Source organism: Poecilia reticulata, chromosome 1 (assembly GCF_904066995.2).
Source record: "Poecilia reticulata chromosome 1, P_reticulata-male-v2, whole genome shotgun sequence".
Taxonomy (NCBI): Eukaryota; Metazoa; Chordata; class Actinopteri; order Cyprinodontiformes; family Poeciliidae; genus Poecilia; species Poecilia reticulata.
Genome location: NC_088830.1, coordinates 13503378 through 13529791, shown reverse-complemented (window position 1 = coordinate 13529791; position 26414 = coordinate 13503378). Strand labels below are relative to the sequence as shown.

Below are 26414 nucleotides of genomic sequence, written 5' to 3'. Positions count from 1 at the left end.
TTCATAGATTTGGTTAGTATTTCATAATTATTATGTGGTTCAAAACGGACTATTTGTGGACTTGTAATGGAATGGACTATATATCCCATGATGCTTCAGAAGTAGAAGTTAGAAGAAGAAGAAGAAAGAATATGGCGGGGTTTTGCAGAGAGAGCTACGTTTTCTTAGCTCCGACGCGCTGTCATTTATCATATTACGTATGATTCGTCCATCCTTTTTATTAACTAAAGTTCGTCTGAATAATCCTTCCGACTATGGTTAGCCACGAACTGAGCATTATGGTTAGCCAGGCTAACCGTAATGCTCAGTTCGTACCTCCTGTTGCCTAGAGACCCTTGACCACACCTTAAATCAAGCGCTCTCACTTGTTCAGATACACAGCTGTTGGCCGTGTTGCTCCTACCCATCATAAGATGTTTTTTTGTTGTTTTTTTCTTCCACACACCCAAGGAAAGAAAAAACCCCTTAGGAACAAAAATTAAACATGATTTTCCTTGAAGAAAAGAACCCTATGCAGGGATTCACAGACATATTCTCAAACATACCAAACCACTCTGTTAAAGTTCCATGCACAACAATAAGCTGATGTTAGCCAGGCACGACTCCAATTAAAACATATTGACCTTAACACAAGTGACGGTGCAGTTGGAGAATTTTACTTCACTTTCATAAAGTTTCCATTGAACCTATATTACACAAAGATTTTCAGCGAGAGAAAGAACATTCTTACAGACTTACAGACCACACTAACAAATACTAAAAAAAAACACTAGGAGGCCTCATTGGAATCAATATAAAGAAACACAGATTACCTCAAGGCTTCACTCTGATTACATTGGAAATAATGCCGTCTCTTCCATTGCATCTGCCTACCGGTAAGCAGGCATTACATTTCAGAAAAGGGGGTACATGACACACTTCTTTGTATTGATAAAAACTGGCAACTCAGAGTTGGTTCAACACACTGACCTCAGCCACCGCAGAAAGCATCGAGTAGATACTATTACACATCACTCTCACCGCTGTCCGTCTTGTAATAATCTCCTCTGCATATTTAATCCCTCCTTCCTCCTTCCTGTCTTCGCATCAGGCATCTGGGGGTTAATGCGGGTTCAACCCCTCGCAGCCTCCTTTCTCCTCCACTGGAGACGACTTGTGTTTTGTGCCCAAAAGGAACAGATTTGAAATGGAATTATGCAGCAATATAAAAGAGCAGAATAAAGACCAGACGGGGAAATGGTAGAGAAATAAACATAGCCTTTTCTGTAAAACTAATCTAAAATCAAACAGTTTAAATCATTCTTTCCCCTCCAACAGGACATCAGCCTGAGAATACCTAATAGACATTTCGAGAGCATACATGGAGTGAGTTCAAATTAAAAAGTGACTTAATGAATTTGCACACAGAATCTGACTTGAAGGCTATCTGATTTAAACAGACTCCTGCTGACATAGATGCCTAAAATACTAGCCTCCCCAAAAACTAGAAATTAAATTAGTCACATCTTTTGTTAAAACAGAAAAAAAAAAGAAAAGAAAAATCTCCGCATCTACAAGATGCTGCCATGTGCCATGAATCCGGAGAGCAACAAGCTTATCGGATCACGCTGCTGACACCCGTGTATGTTGATGTTGTTTGCAGCTTTCATTTCCAGACAGACACCGAGCTGCGTGGCTCACACTAATTGGCTGCATCTCAATCGCATCAAGTCGAAATGCCAGCAGAGAGGCTCGGCGTGGCGTCTCGGCTGCTGTCAAACAGGCTGCGCTCTGAATGACAGAACACCTGCCATCTTTTTCGCGAGGAGGCCGACAAGAGTACAAGCAGGTAGAGCTTTACCGTGCGGGATCAAAATAAGCACCGTGTCAAATGCGTCGGCGTAACAGGAGAGGAAGGGAGACTTAACAGCTTCTCCAGGAGGTGATAAAGAGCGACAAAAGTTGGGAATTTTAAACTTAAATTGGCTGAAACGCAAAACGCTGTCAATGACTAAGTGTCAGAAACGGTTGTGGACGCGGGGAGATTTCTTTGCGTCCGCTTCTGGCAAAGTACAGTAGGGCATTGTTGTTGTTTTTTTTCTTTTCTGTTTTGAGAAGTGGTTCAGCGTAGATGAATCTCTCGTCCAGGTTTGAATGGTATACTTTTTTATACTAGAGGCGAGCCAAAGCAAATCAGAAAAAATAAATAAATAAATAATAAAGGTATTTCACCTATTCTGTCTGAAGGTTCGAACCAGACAAGCTCAACATTAATCAGATTTAAATGTAACATATGTTTAGATTCATCTAATAATGTCGTTCTTGATAGGAACTGAGACAGAAACAGAAAGTTTAGGAAAAACTGGAAATCATTTATTTTCCAATTTGACGTTATAAACGGCCGGACGTCATTTATAACCTCAGTAGTCAGGTGAAAAAATTTTATTTGTGTAACAGTAATCAAATCCATCTTATAACTGTATACCAGGTTTTTTTCTCTCGCTTTCACTGGTATTTTGAAGATTTATATTGAAAAACGACGAGCATCAAGTCTTTCTGTTGAAGGCCTGCTAGCCATCACAGATTCAAACTGGGGGTTGGGCATGGACAATATCCATCCATCCATCCATCCATCCATCCATCTTCTTCCGCTTATCCGGGGTCGGGTCGCGGGGGCAGCAGCTTCAGAAGGGAGGCCCAGACTTCCCTCTCCCCAGCCACTTCTTCCAGCTCCTCTGGGGGAATCCCAAGGCGTTCCCAGGCCAGCCGAGAGACGTAATCCCTCCACCGTGTCCTGGGTCTTCCCCGAGGCCTCCTCCCGATGGGACGTGCCCGGAACACCTCACCAGGGAGGCGTCCAGGAGGCATCCTTACCAGATGCCCACGCCACCTCAACAGGCTCCTCTCGACGCGGAGGAGCAGTGGCTCTACTCTGAGTCCCTCCCTGATGACCGAGCTTCTCAGCCTATCTCTAAGGGAGAGCCCAGCCACCCTGCGGAGGAAACCCATTTCGGCCGCTTGTATCCGTGATCTCGTTCTTTCGGTCATGACCCAAAGCTCATGACCATAGATGAGGGTGGGAACGTAGATCGACCGGTAAATCGAGAGCTTCGCTTTGTGACTCAGCTCTCTCTTCACCACGACGGACCGGTACAGCGCCCGCTTCACAGTAGACGCTGCCCCAATCCGCCTGTCGATCTCCTGCTCCCTTCTTCCCTCATTCGTGAACAAGATCCCCAGATACTTAAACTCCTCCACTTGAATCAGAATGACCCCCCTGACCCGGAGAAGGCACTCTACCCTTTTCCGGCTCAAGACCATGGCCTCGGATTTGGAGGCACTGAGCCTCATCCCGGCCGCTTCACACTCGGCTGCGAACCGCTCCAGTGAGAGCTGCAGATCACGTTCCGATGAAGCCAACAGGACCACATCATCCTCAAAAAGCAGAGATGCGATCCTAAGGCCACCAAAACGGATCCCCTCAACACCTCGGCTGCGCCTAGAAATTCTGTCCATAAAAGTAATGAACAGAATCGGTGACAAAGGGCAGCCTTGGCGGAGTCCAACTCTCACTGGAAACGAGCCCGACTTATTGCCTGCAATGCGGACCAGACTCTGACACCGGTCATACAGGGACCTGACAGCCCGTATCAAAGGGCCCGGTACCCCATACTCCCAGAGTACCCCCCACAGGGCCCCCCTGAGGGGGCCCTGTGGGGGGTTTGTGGACTTGGAGAACGCCTTCTCCAAGTCCACAAACACAAGTCCACATGGACAATATACATAACAAAATAATATTACTGTTGATCAGATGAAAAATGTTGCTCAAATAAAAAAACAAAACTTTATATCTAAAATATCATGGGGCATGAATGGTTTAATGCTTAACTTCAACATCAAAATATATTTAAAAATTATGCCATAAGTACCTTTAAGAGAACAGAGAGAATCTAACGGGAAGATTAATACACAGGAAAAAAAACTAGGCTTTCATAATGGTTTCCCAGTTAATCAAAAGCAACATATTTTAATGTAGAACTGTAACCAGTGCATATACTTTACATTTGTCTCTCTTAGGTGATCAAGACCCTTTTTTTTCCAACTTTGAATTGAACTCTATCAGTGTTAAAGTTTTAATCTGTCTCATCGTTCACTAAAACACTAAAACTGAGGAATTCATTTCCAGTATCTGAAGGAAATCCCTCAGGCTTTTAAAAAGAAAATCTTTCACAATTTTAAGAAATGCTAAATAGGTTATCTTAACACTACATTTATTCAGACTGAAAACAAAATCACACTAAAGCAAACAACTGATAAATTTGTGAGTCCTTCAGATGCTAAAAAAAATATTTGCAAGCATTTTTCTGCATCGTCACTAAACGGCTCAAATCTACTGGCCTGATCTCCGTTTCATTTCACAATCCATACTTCTTGTTGTTCAGGTTAAAAACAGATGATAGAGAGATGTTACATATGTGCGGAATTTTAGAAGCAATACAACATTTTAGCCTCCTAGCAAACAATCAGCCTGGCCAGGACTTGCAATGAGAAATCAGGAATCACATCAGGAAAAGAAACTGTAAAAAAAAAAAAAAAAAAAAAAAGGAGGAAATGTATAAAATAGCACAGCTTAACAATAAGAAGCTGAATCCTGGGGACTTTCTGAGCATATGACAACTAGAATAACACTGCCCTCAACAGGGAAAGCAGTAAAACAGTCCAATTAATCTCTTTTCAGTCAAACTTTATTAATTTTGTCAAAACAAACCAAAATGAAAAATAGAAGACTGTGAACAAATGAAAGCTATAATCACTCCCCTCCCCCCGTCTTCTCCTCACCCCGGCTGTCTAAATACGGCTCAGCAGGATTCATCCTCGAGTGAACGTGAGCCTCACCAGACAGCAAATAAATTCAAAACAGAAAAATCACCGAGCTCCAAAGCTCTTCCCAGCTCTGAGCCGAGATCTGCTTCTAATCGTTCCCTATTCTAACTCGTAGTCGTGACAGGCCATTTGTAGATATTCACATTAACTCACTGTAATAGATAACTCTTCATCGATCTGATTTAAAACTAGATCATCACACACAAACTGCACCGAAAACAAAGCTAGTCATCATTTACATCCGATTAAACATGTTAATAAATTAATCAAGCCATTAGTCCCAATATCCCGCCGCCCCCAACCTGTTATTTAATAAAAATATCCACAAAAAAAAAAAAATACAGAAAATGTCCAGCATTCTGTTCTTCCCTCCCATCCTGAGCTGTTTTCAAGAACTGGACTTGCAGTGAACTGGACTTAAGCAGATTCAGCTCAGCTTACAGCAAAACGGCTGCAGAAGTGAAATGATTTGATTCAGATTAAAACAACTGTGTTGCATCTGAACTGACCTCAGCCCCAACAGACATCTGAGCCTCCTAAACAGATCGACGGCCGATATGAGAGGCAGGTAAGAGCTTTCAAACACACATGTTGACCTTGAGAAATTACAAACGTATAAAAACAGTGGTTTTCTTACAAATGTGATCAGATATACTGGGCAATCCCTCTTGTAGAAAAAAAAAATACACACAAAAACTAATTAAAACTTCATCTTTCAGTCCAGGGAATCTGATTGGCTGACGGGTGGCGGTAATGCATATCGAGTTTTTTTCTTTTTCTTTTTTTCTTCAGATGTTTTGCTTATATTAATTACACCTTGGCATGCTAAACAGTTCACTGGCACACCAACGCTTTGGCGTAAACGCTGGTGCAGTGTGTCCTCTTTGGTCTCTGAGGTCACCAGTCGCTAGGGATCAGTTTAGTGGACGCAGACGTGAGGGCGGGGCCCGCCTCACGTGCGCCTGGCTTTCTGTCTCTTGGCCTGACGCTTGGCTTCATCCAGCGCAGCGATGTCGGCGCTGGCCTGGGCCATAGTCCTCACTCCCTGGAAGCGGCTCATGAGCTGCATCAGGAGGGGAATCACCTGAAAAAGAAAAAAAAAACAAACAAAAAACGTTTCAGTGCATCTGAGCAATTAATTAGAAGAAGCAGGAAACTGAAAAAGACTTCCAGACCGGGATTTGATCTTGAGGGTGAAGGCTATTCTGGCCAAGAGGACTTTTTGCATTACTGGCAAATAAATATATCATTGGCTTAAAAAGGTTATTGATTTGAGCAAATTTAAAATGGTCAAAATGATTACGTTATCTAAAGGTACTGCATTAAAGGCTTTTTTTTTTTTACTTTACTGGATGCTAAAAATTTATGTATGCATCTTTATTTAGAGAATATTATTAATCACATCAGTTACGAGTAGAGAAACACATCTATGTTAAAATCCTGCTTCTGCTTAATAATCTATATAATGTTGTTCTTTTTAGGGTAGCTGTGTATTTTCTAATAAATGTCAAAATACAAAATACCAAAGTTCACTATGAATTCAGGGCACATTTTCCTACATTGGACAGGTTTTAAATATGGAAAATGGACAAACCAAGGACAGAAAGAAAGGGACGAATGAGGACATGAGAAAAGAACAACAGGAAAAATATAAGACAGAAAGTAAAGGAAGTACACCCAAAACAAACGAACGAACGAACGAACGAACGAACGAACGAACGAAGGAAGGAAGGAAGGAAGGAAGGAAGGAAGGAAGGAAGACCAGAATGGAGGTGAAGTAGTACACAAGAGACAAAGGGATATAAAAAGGAAGAAAAAGAAGATATGAGGACATAAGTGATAAATAAGAGGACAAGAGGAAGGAAAACAGAACAGAATGAATTGAGAAAGAAAAATTTTTGCCTATTTTCTTGCCTAAATTCATGTTTTTTTCTCATTCAAACTCATTTTTTAAAAAATGTTTTGATATAAACATTGAGTTACGAGTTTTATGGCTGCAAAGGACCAAACTGGAAATAAGCTCTAGGCTTCCTTGTGGTTTTTATCGTGTGTTGTTATGCCTGACTGCTGTTAATGCTGCCGTCTTCTCCACACAAACTAAATTCAATTCAAGATTTATAACTACAAGAAGTGAGGAAAGAAAATCCATGTGAACAGGGAACCTGGACGAGGTCGGGTTTGACGGCTACCTTCTCGTGGTTGTACGCCGCTATCAGCAGGAGCAAGGTGAGAGGCAGAGCGATGTAGGAGCCTTGTGCAACGTCCTGGTCGGGCACTTTGCGCTGCAAAGACAAACGGAGGAGAGAAACGGACAAATCAGAACTGATGGCATGTCAGAGACTAAGACGGGAGTTTTGTCTCTCCGTTTCTTACAGTGGGGTTGAAGGTGAGGGTGACGTGCTTGTGGTATCCGGCGGAGGTGAAGGAGACCTGAGGCAGAGTGAAATCGTACTGGGAGCGGGACAGGGTGGAGTACAGCATGAGAACGTAGCTCTGCAGAAGACAAAAGTCACAGATTGGGTGTTCAGATCACAAACTGCACACGGCGCCCGGATAATTAGTCGGAATAAGCGATGAGTCGATACCTCGCTGTCCCTATCCAGAGGGGGGAAGTGGAAGAAGAGGGACTGTCCCAGAGAGACGCTGTTGATGGGATTGTCCAGGTTGTCGCTCTTGAACAGCTTCACCTGGTGACAGAGGAAATAGTCAGCTGTAAGCTTTCCTTCAGATGCAACAAAAACCCAGAATTTGGTGCAGAAATGTTTAGTCTTCGCTGCAGAATTGGAATTTTCTGACACTGCTTTAAAATTGCACAACAAATGTTCACCACAGCGTTCTTGGGAGGCCGTTCCTGGAAGCCAACATGCAGCAGCTGTGATTTTGTTTTTTGTTTTTGGATTTATTGTTATGTTGGGACAGCAATCTGTGTCCAAGTTGCAGCTGTAAAATTAACTGGTCATTGAAGTTTTACGACACATGAGTCGAGGCTGGGAAATATGGCTGAAAATCATCGCGATACAAGTTCATGTCTGTAATAATTATCAATAATTATCAATTTGTTTCTTGTTTTAAATATCTGAAATACTACCAAACCGGTCCTGAGCCGTTCTACTCATTTCCTCCTGTCGCTCCACGTTTTAGTCTTTTTATTTTGTTGGCGAAACATGAAACTGCTGATGCATAAGTTTCTCTACAGGTTGTTGCTAGGTAACCAAACAGTGAGCGAGTTAAAGTTGATGCCACCCACCTTGCTTAGCTTGGAGTGAGGAGTTGAGAGGGTTAATCCTTTCCTCTGCCTACATCTCCCAGAATGCTGTGGGGTTCTGGAGTTCAGTGACTTGATTGAACACTCAATCAAATGTATTTTCTATTGATATTGATCACGTCTACTGCAATATACAGTGTTATTGATTCATTGCTCAGTCCCACCATGAACTAAAACACCTGCAACACCAAAGACCAGACTAACAATAAAGTACCAACCTCGACTTTATTGGGCGCTTTGCATAAATTTGAGCCTCCATGTACTTTATTGAAGCTCATCAGTCAACCAGGACATGACAATCCTAAGTTCAAGCCCGGCTCGGCACAGCTTGGAACGTGACTAATACGACATTTGTGCGAGTGGTGAACGTAAACGTCTGCTGAAAACTGTTCCAGGGATTTCCAGAAAGCAGCAAAACAGACCAAGCATCAGGGAGTGCAAGTCCTACCGAGAGCGTCGGGAGATGTTCAGGAGGCGTAACGATGTTCCCGCTGAGGTCGAACTGATTGATCTGTCTGAAGGCGATGATGTTGACCCCGTCAATGTCGCTGCTCCCAACCTGATAGGAAACACGCAGCTTAATCTAACAGTACGAGCCGTGCATGTTTAAAAAAAAAAAAAAAGAAAAGAAAAAGTGAACTGAGGAAAAGCTTTTGTTAAAGTCACATGGTGCGATAATAACAGAGAATTAAAGGGGGAATTAAGGCATTTCCTGCCTCGCGAGAGAGATTAGGTGGACCGCAGCTTTTCAGACGAGATGAAATTATAAAATGATAGGTTAGAATTTGGTTGGGGAGCGGATTAGCGCTGCTTTTGTTCAGCGGAAAAAAAGAAGAAGAAGAAAAAAAAAAAGGGGTCCACCTGATGAGGCTGATATTAAGTCGTAATCACAGGGTTCTCACAGTCATTTCAACAATTCAATTACCAAACTTTTCCATACCCTTCTCAAACTTTCTGTGCATAACCGATTTAACAGTTAAATTAATAAATGGAAAGAAAGTATTACGTATTTATCTCAACTCTGGAAACTTTCAGCACTTTAGGTGGAAGCAGGAACTAATACAAAGTTTGACCTGCAGTCTAGAGATAAGGAAGTTTTAAAATAAAAAGAAATCAGAACAATCAGGTTACTCTAGCTTCTGCTCAGGTACTCAAACAAGTTAAATAAACTTTGATGAGACTACAAAGTGAACAGAAATCAAATATGTTACTGTATTGTACTGATTAAAAATAGAGAAGTCCTGCCTAAATTCAGAGTAAGAAGTTATCATTACAACCAACTGCATAGATCAGGGGGTGTCGTCCAATGGGCCTAAAAAAAGGTCATATTTTTAACAACTAAAATCACAAACTTGTACTGTGATTTTTTTTTCACCCCCTCAACAATAAGCTAAGCATGCAATATTTTATTTAAACAAGTAAATAAATATATCTAAGGGTAGAGGGAGTGTCAATTACTGTACACTGTAAACTTAAAAAAGGGTGACCTGGTGATTTTTTTTATCAGGAAGAATATATATATATATATATATATATATATATACCAAGATTAATATGATATATATTCATTAATCTTGTTTGCTCTCATCTGGATATTATTTGATCTCGATCATTAAACAGAACATCTTTTGGTTTGCACTTTTTGCTTGTTTTGTTCTTTATGATGAATATATTCTCCAGTCATTGTCCGTTATTAAAAAGCTTACGATTTGTTGAGGATGTTGTCACCCTGCTGCCTACCTCTATCGCTCTGTGCTGAGGCAGTGCCCTCTCTATGTGGTCGTTGCCCTCGGCTCGAAGCTGTATCAGATATTTACACCCCGGCTGAAAGAAAAGAACACAAACATTTAGTCATGCGAAGCGTTAAATAAAACAGCCTAAAAGCCTAGCTACAAATAAAATGCAGCAATCGAGTGCTTCAATTCAAACTCGGCCCTTCATGCCTGCCTCAAATACCACCTACATGTTATATTTAGCGAGGTCAAATCGCAGTGTTTTTGCACCTGGAGTACGAGATAATTCAACCCCCCCCCCTAAGGTTTTAAAACCTTCTCTCACCAGCAGACCCCTGAGTCTGAATCGACCCTCCTCGTCTGTGACGGTGTCCTCGCTGTAGAGGCTGCATTCTCCCTGACCCACCGCCTCCACGGCCACGTCTCGCTCCGCGTCGCCGCTCAGGGACTGCACCGCTCCGTAGCAGCTGGAAGCGAAAGCACAAGAACACACATGCGGAACAGACAATTCAACAAGGTACGGCATCGTGCAAAAGTTTTCATACACGTTGAGCCCGTCCACAAACACAAAAGTAGCGCATATTGTAAAGTGGAAGGAAAATGGAAAAAAATATTTTCTATATAAAATCTGAAAAGTGTGGTGCGCAAGATTCAATTACAGAGGTGTGAACTCTGCTTACTGATCAAGTGACTTCAGAAGAACTATTTGGACATGACTATTTATAAGCATCATAAATATAGAAAAAAGGCTTTTACATTAAAAAAATAAAAAAGATTTTTCAATTTGTAACAAACTAAATTATGTTGTTCCATCTAATAAAATCCCAATAAAAAAAACCCCTGAATATTCTCTGCATTGCTCTGTATAAATCAGTGTGTGTGTACCTGTAAGCGGTCTTGATGCCCGTTATATCGATGCTCAGGTTTTGACCCTCCTCCACCGTGATCATCTGAGACGCCGGCTCAAAGCGGAACTCCTTCATCATCGGCTTGAAGTAGTACTGGCCTGGACTCTGGAGAGAAAAGCAAGGTTATTTCAAGCGTGGGGCAAAAAAAAAGAAAAGAGGAAACTTTATATTGCTTTCTGAACTGTTGGCTCACCAGGTTGTTGAAGGTGAGAAGACCGGTGTCCTGGGTCAAAAGGTTGGAACGGAAATGCCCTCCACTCAGAGACAGAAGCACTCCAGAGAGCGGCTGTCCATCGTCTGATATTATCTGCAGGAAAGAAAAAAAACTATTCAGATTCATGTTTTACACATAAAAATAAAATGTCCCTGAAACATAAAGACATTGTGGGTACTGTGGGTGTAATCAAGCTGGCTGTTCAATTTCGTGTCACAGATGTTTTATTTAAAAGGGGGATGTACAAGTGAAGGATAACCAAGGGCACCAAACTGTGTGTCAATGGTGTGGAACTGACGGCAGAGCCATTTATCACTTAGTCAGAAAGGGAGACTAATACCAATTTGTGCAGTACGGAACCTTTTAACAAAAAGCAGGATAAAGGCCAAGAGCACAGAGCGGGAACCCCCCCCACCCCCCCAAAAAAAAAACCCGGTTTGAACCATCTGTGAGTAATCTTCTCTCTTAATTACACTTTCAGAAAGAAAAACATGAACAGAAACTTTTGATTCTGACATTTCATATTCACTTAAAACCAGCAAGATCAGTCCAGGGTGGTAAAGATGAAAACAGGCTGAGTGGAGACAGTGTGAGCGGGGCTTGTGATCCCTTAAATGTAAAGTTGTTACAAAGTATGCAGACGATGGTAGCATGTACCTTGAAGGTAACTCCGGCCAGAGCAAACGCCTTGAAGTCTCCTGGGGTTCCCTCCACCGGACTCAGGACGAAGCCCTCCTTACTGGCCTTGATGTCGTACAGCCGGTCGCTGTGGAGCGGGCCCACGCTGGCGGAAACAGGAAGACTAAGTAACTCTGATGGAAATAGGAAGGCTAAGTGACGCTGACAGAAACAGGAAGGCTAAGTAACAGAAACAGGAAGGCTAAGTAACGCTGATGGAAAGAGATAGGCTAAGTAACGCTGATGGAAACAGGAAGGCTAAGTATTGCTGATGGAAACAGGAAGGGTAGGCAACAAGTAAATATGCACTGAACTGAAATGCGGCTTGATGAATTTGACTGGCAGCTAATCAGAAGGATGAGCATGGCAAATAACAGTTCAATAAATGATTTCCACTTATATTTTTGACTACATTTTATGAAAAAATTATTTGATTTTCAACCCTATTTCTTTCTCCATCTTCACTCCAGTTTTCTGAGGCCGCCCCCCGGTGGCCTCACTTTGAAAATCGGTTTAAAAAGGCTTCGTTCAGTTCAGACTTTCCACACCAACATCTTTTCCCATCCATCATGTTTTAACATGTTCTTCTACTTCAAAAACCCCTAATTTGAATAAATAAGACAGCATTTCGTCTCAATGGTTCCATTAAATCCCTCAAACGTTACCACGGCGTTTACATCCATGACTACATTACATTTGATGTTTAGCCTTTAACCCGATGTCTGGATTCGGAAGCGTAATGTCTTGCTTTATGCATGGCTGCAACGCCGCGCATATCCTCTGATGACAATAAACATCCAGAGGGCCCCATCAGAGCCGCACACAAGGCGTAACGCCAGCGAGAGTCCATCCGTTTTCAAGCGAAAGCCACAGGCGGCGTCGGCCCAAAAGTCCTGAACATCCTCACTGAAATTTTAATGCAGTCCATTTATCTGTCTGGATTTTCATACCTGTAGGCTCCCATCTCATTAGTGGCCACAGTAATGAGCGGCACAGAAGCGCCTCGCTCCGTGATGGATATTTCCACACCTTGGAGCTCCGGAGACACTCTGCCCTCCAAGAAGAGGCCAGCGCGCCCAACGATGTCCACCAGCCGACCGGGGCACGATTCTGACGAGAGAGACAGATAGAGAGAGGCGTTCTGTGATGCAAGCAAAGAAATGGACAAACCTACTTATTCATAGTTAATGTGAATCCTAAATTTAGACCTGCTCTCTACATGTCGGACTTAATTTCAGTGTGTGAGAAATCTCTTACCCCCCGTTATAGTTGCTTCCACTTCAGGCGGGTAGAACAGCAGCTCCTTGGAGGAGGGAGTGACTGTGATCTTCTCTCCAGCCCTGCAAGGAAATATTAGCGCAGCTCTTTGTTTATTTATTTTAAGACAGGTGGTTACTTTTAATGGATGCAAGGTTTCCAATTTTGTGAAATTACAGGCGGCGTATGAGAAAATAAAGGCGTTAAATAATTTCCGCTCATTAAGATTAAACTGTTGGTAGAGAAAGTTTTTTCAAACACTTTCAAATGTGCATCACTGCACACCGAGTGAAAATGAAGGGGAATCTGACTTTGCGTCACTGATGTTACTAAAAACCAAATCTGCACGTAGAAATCTCACGAAAAGAATTACAACGTGCACACTTAGTGAGATTTATTCAGATTTAGAGATCAAATCTTCTGTCTTTTTGTTAAGTTTTGTTTTCATAATAATTCCACCTGCCGAGTCTGATTTCTCTCCCAGAAGATATAGCTAAGATTATTTTATAATTCAGTCAGAACTGGAAATCTGCCCCAGGTCACATATTAGCGGAAAAAAACCGAAGAAAAACAACAAAAAAAATTCAATAAAAAGTTAATGTAAGCACAGACGGAGCAGCAAGATCAGAGGTCTGCAACCTGTGGCTCCAGAGCCGCAGTCCGGCTAAATAAATACAGAGCCAACAATTTTTTAAAAATATAAATATAACAAATAATTTTTTTTTGCATCAAATAAATCCTGCATTAAATTTTCACAACAGAATGGCATAAGTACCAGCAATATTTATGATCTTTTTCTCATCAATACGTTGGAAACTAAGTGTTTTTTTTTATTTACAACATTTTCTTCCCACAGACGAAAACGTATCAATTCTCTTTATGTTAATGGGGTTTTTTTAATTTATTTTAAAAACGGAAGTAAAACGGTGGTGCTTTAAAAATGACCGCAAATTTCTGTAGTAGATATTCAAGTTGTCTTTTCACAAAACGCTATGCATCAGTTGCGAGTTTTATTTCGCTGGACTGAGGGGGGGGGACGTGTGTTGGGTTAGTAAAGGTCGCAGACCCGTGATCTAGATCATGGAATGCGCGAACGGACCTGGCCCAGTACGAGAACTCGTAGTGAAACGGGCCCGCCAGCTCGTCGGCCTTCTCCAGGATGGGGGGACTGTCGTCTCTGGCGCCGCCCTGCTCCTCGGCCGCTCGCCGCTCTCGTTCCTGCCGCCGCAGCTGGATCTCCTGCAGCTGCTGCTCCTGCCGCTGCTCCTCCAGGCTGCGCAGCGGGCCGAGCACCAGCGCCGGCTCGCTCTCGATGGACGACCTGAGCGGCGGGGGGAGATCAAAACAGTTAAATGGACGCTCAGACGGACAGGAACGTAGCAGCCCGAGGCTTCTCGAGTTACTTGATGGTGACTGTGACGTCCAGCATCTTGTCTGTGGTGATGAGCCCAGTCATGTGATGGCGCACGGCGGTGAGCGTCAGGATGCTGGGGGCCGAGCTGCAGAGAAGAAGCAGGGACGTTTGCAACGACACTTTGTTCAAACTGTTAAACAATCGGCCGCGTCTTCGCTTACGTGTCGTAGGTGTAGAAGTCCTGCTCGAACTGATGGCAGGAGCGGGGGGTGACTTTGTAAACACCTGGACAAAACCATTTTTATGTGATTAATCACTTTGTTCCAGTTTTATATTTAGCTAAGTCTGACACACACCTTTCGGGTCAAAATGCTGCGCTGCGACTATGCACGAGGGAAAGGTTTGCTGGTCTGTGGAATTTTCCTCCATGTGCTAATTAACGCCGTGTTAAGCTACAGAGAGGTCAGGAGAAAGAAACTCACCAGGCTTGGAGAGGCAGAAGCGATTGACTCCTTTGGAGAGGTTGTAGACGCCGACGTTCTCGGGTTTGCTGCCATCTTGGAAGAACTCCTGCGGGGGAAGCGAGCGGAAAGACGTCGTGAAAACTCCGGGGAGAGCGGTCAGCTCAGGGAAGGAAAACACTGATTACTGAGTTAATCTACGGTAAGAGGTCATTTTCTGAAACACCCGAGTTTTCTCTTGCGTCGAGAGGGCTGAGCGTTCAATTTTGAGTTATATACTTTGAAAACAAAATTAAACTTTAACTTTTCTTTGTAAGCTGACTGAGCAAACAAAAAAATGTGGCCTTCCTGACTTTACTAAACTTAGACATATTTATAAAATACAACAAAACAGAAACCCATTGTTAGAGATTTTTTGGTATTATCATTTTGTCATTACTTTAGTTCATATTCAGTCTAATGCTCAATTTAAAGTGTTCTCTTCCTCTGTGTGTATAAACTGACCTGGAGGCCCCATCTGCCTGTGTCTTCATGTGAAACAGTTAACTGTGTGTTTCCCAGACCTTAAATTACGTCTCCACAGGTGCCTTCTTATCAGCCGGAATACTCCCCATCTTAGAAACTGCCTGTGCAGTAATAATTTATCTCTGCTGTCTTCTTTACCTATCCTCCCTGTTTCTGCTCGATAATAAAAGACAAGCTGTAACCAAAGGTTTACAGAACGCTCAGTGAACGGCTTGGAGGAGCAGTTTGATGAGTCTTCTCCTTTTGCAAAAGCTTGGTCATAAAATTCATATACGTTGTCTGTGGTTCTTCTATTGAAGGTTCGAGAAAAATACTTATCACCCATGTTTTGCTTTTCATTTTTCTGCTGAATAGAAAAATACAAGTTAAAAAAGATTAAATATGTGAAACACTTCATTCCCCATGACCAGAGAGATATTGGTTGCTCTTGAAGAAACGTGAAAAATTTGCTCCGTTCAGCGATCCAAGTCAAAATCAACGTTGCTTATTGTAATCGTGTTTTTCTTTTTTAATATTTTTCCATCATGTCACAATTTTACAATTTTGAGAAGCTGACGCTGCCTCTTCTGGACGGAGGCCAAACTACAACACTATAAGAAGGTCTAAGCAGATGTTATTAGTTAATCGACTGGAGCCAACTTTAATCTAATAAACCATTAACCGTTTGTGTCCCTACCTCGGACGGCTGCATACTGACCAAAGTGATGGCGTGGGACAGGGAGCAGCGCAGGATGTAGCCAATCTGTCTGAACTCGACGCCCAAGACGTCCGAGTCCAGGACCTCCACTTCCAGGGATTTATGCTTCCAGCACCATTCCTCGTGAGAAATGCCCACTGGGAGCAGAAACAGCGGGAGAAAGAAATAACTTTAAAGAAGGTTGAGAAAAGTCCTCGGAAGCATCTCGTCTGTGCTCCCTGAAGGGATCTTTAAGAAAAAGCTTAAGAACGTTAAGCACCGCAGCAGTCAGGGCTGCCAACACCAAACTGAGAACAGACACCTCAGGGATGCTGTGTGTGCAGACAGCTTGCAGGCAAATAACAGAATGTACACTGTATGCTGAACAGGATTATGGATGTATGGAGCAGCAGGAGACCCAGAGGTGCCATCTGTGCGATAACATGTCTGCTATTTTACCACAGTTATGATCTAAAGGTGTTAATTACAAATTGATTTCCCAATAATTAGCCGCGGAGTCAGAGAGGAGGAAGAACGACTTTTACAGAGACACTCGGAGGAAACGAGCATCCATTTCCCGCCTCACCCCCCCCCAAAACAGCAGAGGTTGATTTTCACAGAATACAAATGCATGAAAATAACTCTTTGATCCACAGCTTGTTTTTGAAGTTTGCCCACTTATAAGAAAACGAACAGCCTCTAAGTATTATGGTAATTAGATCTCATGAAGAATATCGTAAAAAATAAAAAAATCCCAATATGCAAGAGTGATTTGCATTTCTTTGACTGAAATGAGAACAGTGGCGTTAAAGGGAAAGAATTAGGCTTCCACAGATTTTTTCCTGCTTTTACTGTCTGTCAAACTCAAAAATGTCACATCAAGTTCATTTGAATTTTAAGACTTTCCAATGTAAACCAATAGACCCTAGTATTACTCCGAGGTCTAAAGAGAACTTCATAAGCCACAGCCAGGAATGATGTAAATGAATGATGTCTTTGGCAACAGGAAGTAGGATAAAAAAAAAATCCTGCCCTTTTGTCTGAGACACTGAAGATGCATAGATGAGACTTGAAGCATGATAGTGATTCAAACTTGCTGAGTGTCAAAAAAAAGAATAATTTTTGGAGCGGAGAAGCAACTCTTCACACATTAGCCCTACAAAACATCTGTTGCTTAGCAGCCAACAAACCTAAAGGTTTGAAAGTTACACAACAAAAAAAACAACTTACAAATTCAGCAGAGAAATTGATGTTTTTCCCCTCAGTGTAAATACTTGGTAAGAAATTTAAACAACCTTTATATTTTCCAGGCAAAACGTTGTCAAAGTTGAAGCTGAGGACGTCGGCACTGCCAGCCAAAGCCACCGTCTTCCTCTCTCCTTGCCGGCTCACCGGCTGCAGGGTCACAGACAGGTCGTCGCAGGAAGCTGCAAGAAACCAGCGAACACGAGGACGGCTTAGACGGGAGCATCCGCAAACCGGTGTGAAACATTTGCTCGTTTAAGGCCAACAGAGAAACCTGCATTGAGTGAGGATCAACCAGGAGAGCATTTACCGAGGCAGTAAACTTTTCCAGAGACGGAAGCCATGAACTGGGTGAAAAGCAAGTCTGTGAGCGGCCGGTCCACGAGCGAGACCTCCAGGGCCTGAGGCTGCAGGGCCAGGCCTGCTTTCACCTCCACTTCGGGGAGCGACACCTGAACACACGGAGGACAAGTCAGGGGAGCAACGTCTGTAAAAAGCTCCCACAACAGAATGACACAAATGGTGCAGTGTTCCTTGGTTCCTAAGATTTTCACACAAGTTCCTCAGTTGAGTCCCACTGGGGACGGAAGTGGCAACATTTGTTACATCTTCAGCTGGTAAGATTCGTTTTTGTACTGCGCCGTGTTCAACGATCCAAACCCTCAGGAAATCCCGCCGCCACCCTCACCTGCCGCAGCGCTGCGTCAAGAACTTACGCAGGAAATGACACGACACCATCAGAAGACGACGCGAGCTCAACTTCCTTCTACACAAAATGTAAACAAAAACGGAGTAGAGCCCGGATTTTAGCGACTGCAGAAATTCTCTTTTGTCTTTGGTCAAAGACCACGAGCCGTTTCTCCTGCTAGCGCAGCATCACGTGTGCATTCAAACAGCGCCAGAGTTCACTTCAACCCGACCGAGATCTGGGCTCTTAGGTGGACCAGAGTTCGCTTTTTGGGTCAGCATCAGAGCTCGATTGCACATTCACCCCTCCACCAAGTGAACCGGACTTTCTAGACCAAAGCTGACCAAGCAGGGCTCAAGTGAATGCACCCTAAAAGAGAAAAGTTTGTTTCTGTTCTAAAACCAAAAAAAAGTCCAAGTTGGAAAACCTTCTACACGTCAAACTTAATATTTGTGAATCACTTTCCAGATTTATAATAACTAAAAAGGTTAAATTATTTAAATGATTAAAGGGTCCAGATGATTTCGGACACTTAGACGAAACCTGAAAGCTACGCGAGACTCACGTGGACGCTGTAGTTCCCAGGTTTGGCCTGGAAGCAGAAGGCCCCCTGAGGGTCCGAATCGGTGGTCCAGCTGAGGGCCTTGTCCTGGCCTCGGTGGGTCAGAGTGACCTTGTAGCGCCCCTGCTGCTTCATGCCCTCAGGCAGGCGGCTGACGGAGATCTGGCCACAAACGCTGAACCTGCGTTCAACAAACATCAGGACGCTACAAGGCTTCTCGGGGACACCAACCACTTCCTGTTGGTACTCGTTCGAGTTAGAAAACGGCAAACGTACCCCGCCGTGATGATGTCGGGAAGCTGGGGCGTGTTGGGGGCGATCTTCACCGTGACCGTCTCGAAGAGCATCAGCTCCTTGGTGACGCGGATGGTGTAGACGCCGGCCGTCATGTTCTCCAGCCGGAAGGAGCCGTCTTCCTTACTGACGACTGCGGGGGACAACAGGAAGGACGGTGCAGCGTCAGAACGCGTTTGAAATGTGAACTACAAGACGCTACCACGGAGGTTAAATCTGCAGAGGAAACGAGGAGTCTTCAAAAGCCCAAGTAAAGAATATCCAAAGATATTTTCTATTAGTTCGTGTGCTGAGACGGCTTCCGATATGGGCAGTACGGTCACCACCCAGGGCGGCACGAAAGAAGACTCGTTCAATTTGCACATTGAATGTTTGTAAAAATAAATAAAAATAAATAAATAAAATATATATATATATATATATATATATATATATATATATATATATAAAACCTGCCAAACTCATCTACAGGATATGTAATATTGTGTATTATTTTTAATAACACAACACAGCGATGCTAAAGCTTACCCTTAATCTGATTGTTGAGCGAGACGGTGGCGTCTGCCACGCCCTCTCCGTCGGCGCTGTTCAGCACGCGGCCCGTCACAGAAAAGCCCATCACACGGAAGATGGGCTGAAAAGAGAGCGACAAAAACAGAACGACGTTCATAAATGTTAGTGATGAGTGAGATCTGAACATTACCAAACACAAAAGGAGAGAGGGATTTCAGATCATTTTAGTTTAAAAATACGAGATGACTCCATGTTTTTTTTTTGCACTTAATACTGAATGCACAAATTAAGCGGCAGGAATTATTCCTTTCTCTGCTTAACGCTTAGTAAATCACAAAGCAAAACAAAACCAAGGAGGAGAGTCTGAATTTTAACTTTTTACCTCGAGTTTCAAGCTGTTGTGTTCCACCTTGAAATTCATCCTGGAGGGAGCGACATCGAAAGTGATCCTTTCTCCTCTGTAGAAAGGCACCTGCAGAGGAAGGAGGGTCACAAATAAAAGAGAAGTCATTTTTCTGCTTTGAAACAACAATCTGATCAAAACAAACCCCTGAAGGTGAATTTGAAATCGTTTTTCCTTCGTTTTTTTGGTAATATCAATATTTATTTTTTTATTTATGGTTCTTGCCGTAGAATCAAGCTGCTACATCAGCATGACATGGTTGGGTGGTTATGCAAGACAGGGGAAGTCATTATTATATAAAAAAAAAAAATAGAGAATGTAGGATGTGGTGGCATCTAGTGGTCTAAACTGAAAACTGCAACCATCTGAAAATCAGTGGCTTACCTCTTAGTCGTACAGGAAAAAATTACACTGCAAAGAATTTGTATTTCTGCAGAAAGATTTAAACACTCACTTTGACGTAAGTGATTAAATATGAGAAGCAGCCTTGATTTCAAACTTGAAAATACAAAGTCTAGGCTAAAAGGGGATAAAAATTTAGAATTGGGACAAAAATTGTCCAAGATCTGCAGAAAAAGTCAGTCAGTAAATCAAAGATTTCTTGAGCGGATTAATTTGATTCATTCTAGCAAAATTTCTTCCTCAAAACTTAATTTAAAAAACTTAATTAGAAGGTTTTCCTAGCCTGGCCTACGTACTTCTCCTCGATTCTCATCTCCTCTTAATGCTCCACCTGGACTTTCTCTCACTGAGCTGGATCTCTCCTTTCTTATTGGGCCATATTTTCTTCCATTTTCGATTCATACCAAAAGCATTCAATGGCAAAACAAAAAGGGTCTTTAGCAGAAAAGAACAAAAAAAAAAAGTGCAGAAGTTGCTGCTAACTTAGCTTGTTCGGCAAAATAGGCCTAGCATAATTTTTTTAATTCAAGGGCATGTACAGGTCAGAACTTTACAACTGGGTTTCGCCGAACACCAGCCCAATGCACCGCTTCAAGCACAATACATAAGTATTACTGATTTCTTTATACCGTTGTATACACTGTTTTAACCATTTAACTGACCCATGCAGTAAATTAATGACTGCTAGATATAGCTTTATACCTCACATTAATGTCGATCTGCGCCTGTTCTTAGCAAACAGAAAAGCAGAAGAACATACCACGGTGTAGTCGCCGCTGGCCAGTGAAGGAAACGTGAAGGTGCCGTCGTTCTTCGACTGAGTGCTGCACAGGTAGACGAGGGAGTTGTCCTCATTATCCGCTCCGTCCACTGGGGACATGTTGCAGCCGCTGATGTCCTGGAAGTTAAAGAACATTAGCATTTTCAACCCACCAAGGACCACGTTACGGTCGCCATCACTTCAAAGGTTAGAATTAACCATAAACACAAAGGTTCACTGTAGATTTTTTTGACAGATTTGAACAGCCTAGGCTTTGAATGTGGGACCTTGAAAACCACAGACAGGAGAAGGAAAGATCTGCAGAAGGATGGGCAGATGGATGTATAATGGAAGGTGGGAATGTTAAATCAACGACTTCTAGATGGCTGGAAGGACAGACATGGATGCATCAACAGACTGGAAAGTCTGGATGAATGAATGCAGTTTTTAGACAGTTAGACGAGATGCACAATCAGAGAAAATTGATTTTTTAATGTTCTCATTTTTCTATACCTGCCTATGAAGATTAGGAAACCACTTCAAACAAATTTAATCCTTTTCCAGGCTCCAAATAAAATGCTAGGAATAGATTTAAGTTGAAGCAGCAAACAAACAAAAAACCCCCGATCCCTTCTAGATTAGCTTGAAAGACAAAAACTTTCCGATCCGGCTTCACTCCTCTTGTTCGTTGGAAACGTGCGAACGGATGTTGGTGTACCTCTTTCCTGACCGTGGCCGAGTACAGCAGGAAGGTGACCTCCTTCATGGGCTCTCCATCACTGCGGACCTCCCCAGAGACGTCGTAGCCTCCAACCACCAGATGCTCGGCGGCCAGAGCGTTGGCATTGGAGACGTGCACAGCGGTCTTACTCTGCATGGAGACAGCAAAGGTTGCTGCGTCAGGCAGCATGCAGGGGCGGAACAGTTCCCCTTGTTTAGAGACTGTGTGATTAGTCCTGGAGACCATATATATATATATATATATATATATATATATATATATAAAGAAAAAACCTTGCTGACCTGACATGGAACCTGATCAGATCAGCAAGTAAGTGAATACTGAAGTTTTTTAAATTTTGTTTTGTTTTTTTATCCTCAAGAGATGCAGAGTTAAACACAATTTTTAAATGTCAAGATATTTAAAGTATGTTTTTTTTTTTTAGACATTTGGACATTTGAAGAAGAAAATATTTACCCAGTTGAGTTAATATTTGAATGTCAACCCAACGCTGAACTGGCTTCTGATCCAATTACCCGTTTTTTTCACCTGCACCCACAGGAGGGAACATATTACTCCCATCCTCAAAAGCTTGCACTGGCTGCCTGTATCTTACAGGATGCACTATAAAATCCTGGTACTGACTTTTAGAGCTCTTCATGGACAGACGCCAGACTACATTAAGAATCTCATACAGCCTTATGTTTCAACTAGGAGCCTCAGGTCGTCGAATTTGAACTTGTTGACGGTTCCTCGGACCTTTTTTAAGACTCGTGGAGACAGATCTTTTAAAGCTGTGGCGCCCCGCCTATGGAATGAGCTACCTTGCACCATTCGATCTCTACATTGCATAGACACTTTCAGGAAACAACTTAAGACCCACTTTTTTAATCTTGCTTTTTAGTGTACTACTGTGTTTTATTGTTTGTATGTTGTTTTTAATTTGTTTTATTTTTTATACTTTGTGCAGCACTTTGTGATCCTGGTCTGTGAAAAGTGCTATAGAAATAAAGCTTACTTACTTACTTTTTGGGCAGCATTTAAATATTGCCAGATTCTACTTATCGTTTCTTTCATGAACAGATCAAATTACGATCAAAAGAAGAAAAAAGAAACAAGCAAGTAAAACCATTCTATTTTTAGTCTGAAATTATCGTTGTATTTTATTTCTGTAAGATTTTGAGTGGGTCGTGTCATATCAGGTAAGCTAACATATTATTTGAAGTGGCCAGAAAAAACTAGAAATAAAAAAATAAAAAAAACAGCTACCTCGGCATAGATTTTGATGTCTCGTCTCATGTTCAGCATAAAGACAAAAGTGAAAACTTTTCTTTCTACATTCACCCTGATATTTGATTAACTGTGACGATTCTGCAGTGGGAAACCGAAACACGGATTCTCGTTTAAAAGCCAACAAGCCTGAACAAGGTTATGAGCAAAGTCTCGACACTAAATTGCATACAGTGCAGATTGAAATGTACTGGCCCGGTCGGAAAGTGCTCGACTTTCAGCGCTTTACTTTTAGCGCCCAGCTCTGTCCTGGCGGTGAACAGTGATTTAAAACATCATTCAGAAAAAGTGCAAAAAGTTCGCAATTCCAACTCCTCCCAGAAAGATGAAGTCAGAAGAAAATTGTCGTCGTGGTCGCTCGTAACGTCGACGCAAAAATGCTCTCGAAACTCATAAATCCGTCACTATTTTTTTTGAACACATAAAAGAAGCGGCCGTTAATCACAGCTGTAACCTTCTGCGTGATTAAATGGCAGAACCAACAAACAGAATGCCACGCTTTTTACTGTGGCAGCGTGAAACCCTGCAGGAAATACACCAACCTTCTCCAGGGACCAGGAGGGATGGAAGGCTGTGATATCAAAACTTCCAGGCAGCACTTTGAAGAAGGTGTACCTGTGTTAACAAGGAAAAAAAAGGATTAAGTTTTTGCCAGCAGTTAACTGTTAATAATTTCACCAGTGTGATTTCTGCAGAGGCATTTGTGCAAATCCTTATTAAACAAAGAGAGCCACGGTGCACTTACTTTCCTCCAGGCTGTGTGAAAACACTCCTGACTTTCTCCTCTGATCCCGCCAGGCTCAGTTTGACTTCGACTCCAGCGGGGCCCAGGAGGTGGCTCTTACTCAGAACCTAGGCGGTCGGATTACACAGGGGAAACAAAATATTCAAAACAAAAACCAGCAGCAGGACGGAAACTGCACCGGCTGATCGCGACTGTGGAGAAACGGCTTCATTTAGACTAAGAAAACAGCCTGGGTACATAGATTTATCGCTGTTCACGTTCATTAAATGTAGCGGCTTGAATCAGTCAAGAGTTCAGATGATTCGCACCCATTTTGCTCTCTGACTATGACTCTTGATGAAGGCGTTCATCATGGCTTCAAATTAATTTCATTCATCAGATGATAAACTTTAGGTTGCTGAGATCACATGGTTGTTCCAAGCTTAAACCTCTCATGGAAAATACATATATTTGGATGTGTGTAATTATGCTAAATGGTGCTCTTTAAAGTCAGTGATCTCATTCAGAATTTGTTTTTTTTTTTTTAACTGTGAACGGATTCTTGGCTTTTTCTGCTGAGAATCGAAAAAGCCAAGGCCAGCTAGATAGATAGAAAGATATAGTCACATTTTGTTTTTAAGCTGTCTTGGTCATAAAAAAAAAAACTGAGAAACTTGCAGAACTACATAGAAGTCCAGACAGATTTTTCAAAACTTATCAAAAATGTTTGTTTCTGTTGCACAAGTGTTTCGTTCACCAAACATGCTGTTTAAAGCGCGTTAGCTATGTAAAAAGTCAGAGTTTATGAAAAAGGGGGCATATGCGCTTATGCATAAATGGACAATGGCTTACAATAGTAAGCAATAGCATGTTTAGCTATTGATCAACTCACAAGCTATTGAGTTTGTGAGTTGTTATCTCGCAAACTCAAAGGAAACAAACAAAACAAAGTTGCACGCATAAACTCTTTGTGAACATGTACGGAGCACAGAGTAGAGCAGTGCTTTCCCTCCCACACCTGTTGCTGCGCACTGGTGCTCAGCTGGCTGAAAGAAAGCGACAAAAGCTTTCCTCTGCTTAATAGAAAGAGAAATTGGGCCATTTGGAAATATTTCTGGTCCCAGGGGACAGAAACAGTCATGGCATGAAAAGCTTTTTATTATCATTTTCTAAATGAAGATTACTGAAAGGAAGCAAACCCACTGTGGAACTACGCTAGAAAGAAGTAGCAGATAGGCAAAAAAACTAAACAAAACAAAAAACAAGAAGATAAAGTCTGCAATAAGATCTTACAATACAACAAAATGTAGCAGCTAGTTACTCTATATTTTTTTTGCTTAATTGACTTTGTTATGTCTTTACATGAAGGGGAGCAGAAAATTGCAACTGTTGTTGACAGATTGTGTAAACTCTAAGCACCACACAGTCAACGGTTTAGTAAAAATTATCCATACGGTGGCATTCTAATTGTTTCTTTCAGTTATCATGAAGCATCATTTCCTTCAGCGCGTTTTGAAAACCACAGAAAGCCTTACCGTTCCTGAGACCGAGAAGCCTGTAAAAACAAAATTGATGTCTTCTTCTTTGGTGCAGATGTCACTGACTCCATCCACATGCAGGTCCACGCTGGTTGGCTCTGTTGGCAGTAAACAAGAACTATAATCCACACACACACACACACACACCCACACACAGAGAGAGAGAGAGAGAGCCTGCAGACAACCTGTGGTTAAGAGTTAAAAAGACTTCTTACCAAAGCTCCAGCCGAGAGGAGGCTCGATCTTCAAAACAAAGTCTCCCTACATTTCAGAGAAACAAGTGTGAGCTCCATAACGTCTCTTTCGGAAATGTTCGATCAGCAGCTTCGTTACCTTGTCATAGAGGGGGATCATGAAGTACCCATTGATCGGAGCGCAGTCAGTCTGATACTTTAAGGAGCCTTGTTTAGTGTACAGTTTAATCTGGGAACCAAACAGGACACGGAAACAGCGTTTGAATTGTGCTCGGCTTTATTTTAGGGTTTTAATTGCATTTAGTTGGGTGCTTTTAAGCCCAAGGTTGATTTCACAGGTTTAAATAACCCAGTGCCTAAATCCTCTGGAGGCTTGAATGAGGCAGGATTAGGAGGAGCACTTAAGGTCTTCCTCATCAACTCTGACAGATATTAGGATTAGGAGTGAGACTGCCACGTGGAGAACCTGCACAAGATTATAGTACTAATTTCAAATGATACATTTAAAACAAAACTTAAGCACAGACAACAGATAAACCACGGGTTTAATGTAGCTAAATTACCATCGAACTACGTTCATTGTATAATTATATATACAGGCAATTTTTTTTTTTTTTATTTTTTTACCAGAACAGAATATTGTTTACGTATTTTTATTCTGCCATTCATGCAGATAGCTCCGCCTAACCTTTGGTTTGCTACGATAAACCAGCTAACAGCTAGCGGCTAGCTCATCTCACCTCGATCAGGGAGTAGTTGATTTCAACGTCGGATTTGACAAATCCACCACAAGCCACCACGATGTCATCTGAGGAGCCGGCCAGGACCTGAGTGTAGATGACGCAGAACAAGAACCAAAAAGATCCTACATCTGCTTGGATCGTAATTCTCAACATCTTTGACAGACCGATAAGAGCCACCCAGCACGCTGCCTCCGGTTCCGTACCAGCTGAGCTGCCGCTGTCAGACAGTGCTCTAAAACGTCCTCAACAGCGCCCTCTGGCGGGTCGGAGGATATATAACGCAGATAATTTAAAAAAAAAACGTATTCGTGAAAATACGTCATTAGGAGACTTAACCCTATTAATTATTTTTTATTAATAACATAAATGGAGCTAAAGACAGATAAGTACATGAAAAAAAACG

The 26414-nt window shown here is 42.3% G+C and overlaps 1 protein-coding gene across 1 annotated transcript; it reads right to left on the bottom strand.

Moving 5' to 3' along the window:
- Positions 1-4706: 4706 nt before the first annotated feature.
- Positions 4707-26241, bottom strand: nomo (nodal modulator). Its single transcript, XM_081606663.1, has 31 exons — positions 26009-26241; positions 25408-25497; positions 25290-25335; positions 25072-25172; positions 23558-23664; positions 23355-23427; positions 21520-21672; positions 20802-20939; positions 19619-19708; positions 19252-19357; positions 18706-18856; positions 18433-18610; positions 17490-17631; positions 17230-17361; positions 15956-16092; positions 14755-14842; positions 14494-14557; positions 14322-14417; positions 14018-14239; positions 12919-13001; positions 12612-12771; positions 11641-11767; positions 10963-11076; positions 10747-10874; positions 10187-10328; positions 9869-9952; positions 8577-8687; positions 7449-7550; positions 7237-7356; positions 7053-7145; positions 4707-5947 (listed from the first exon to the last, which is right to left on the bottom strand). Exons 1-31 carry the CDS (start codon positions 26162-26164, stop codon positions 5816-5818), a joined length of 3666 nt encoding a protein of 1221 aa, XP_081462789.1. The 5' UTR covers positions 26165-26241; the 3' UTR covers positions 4707-5815.
- Between the last annotated feature and the right edge of the window lie 173 nt (positions 26242-26414).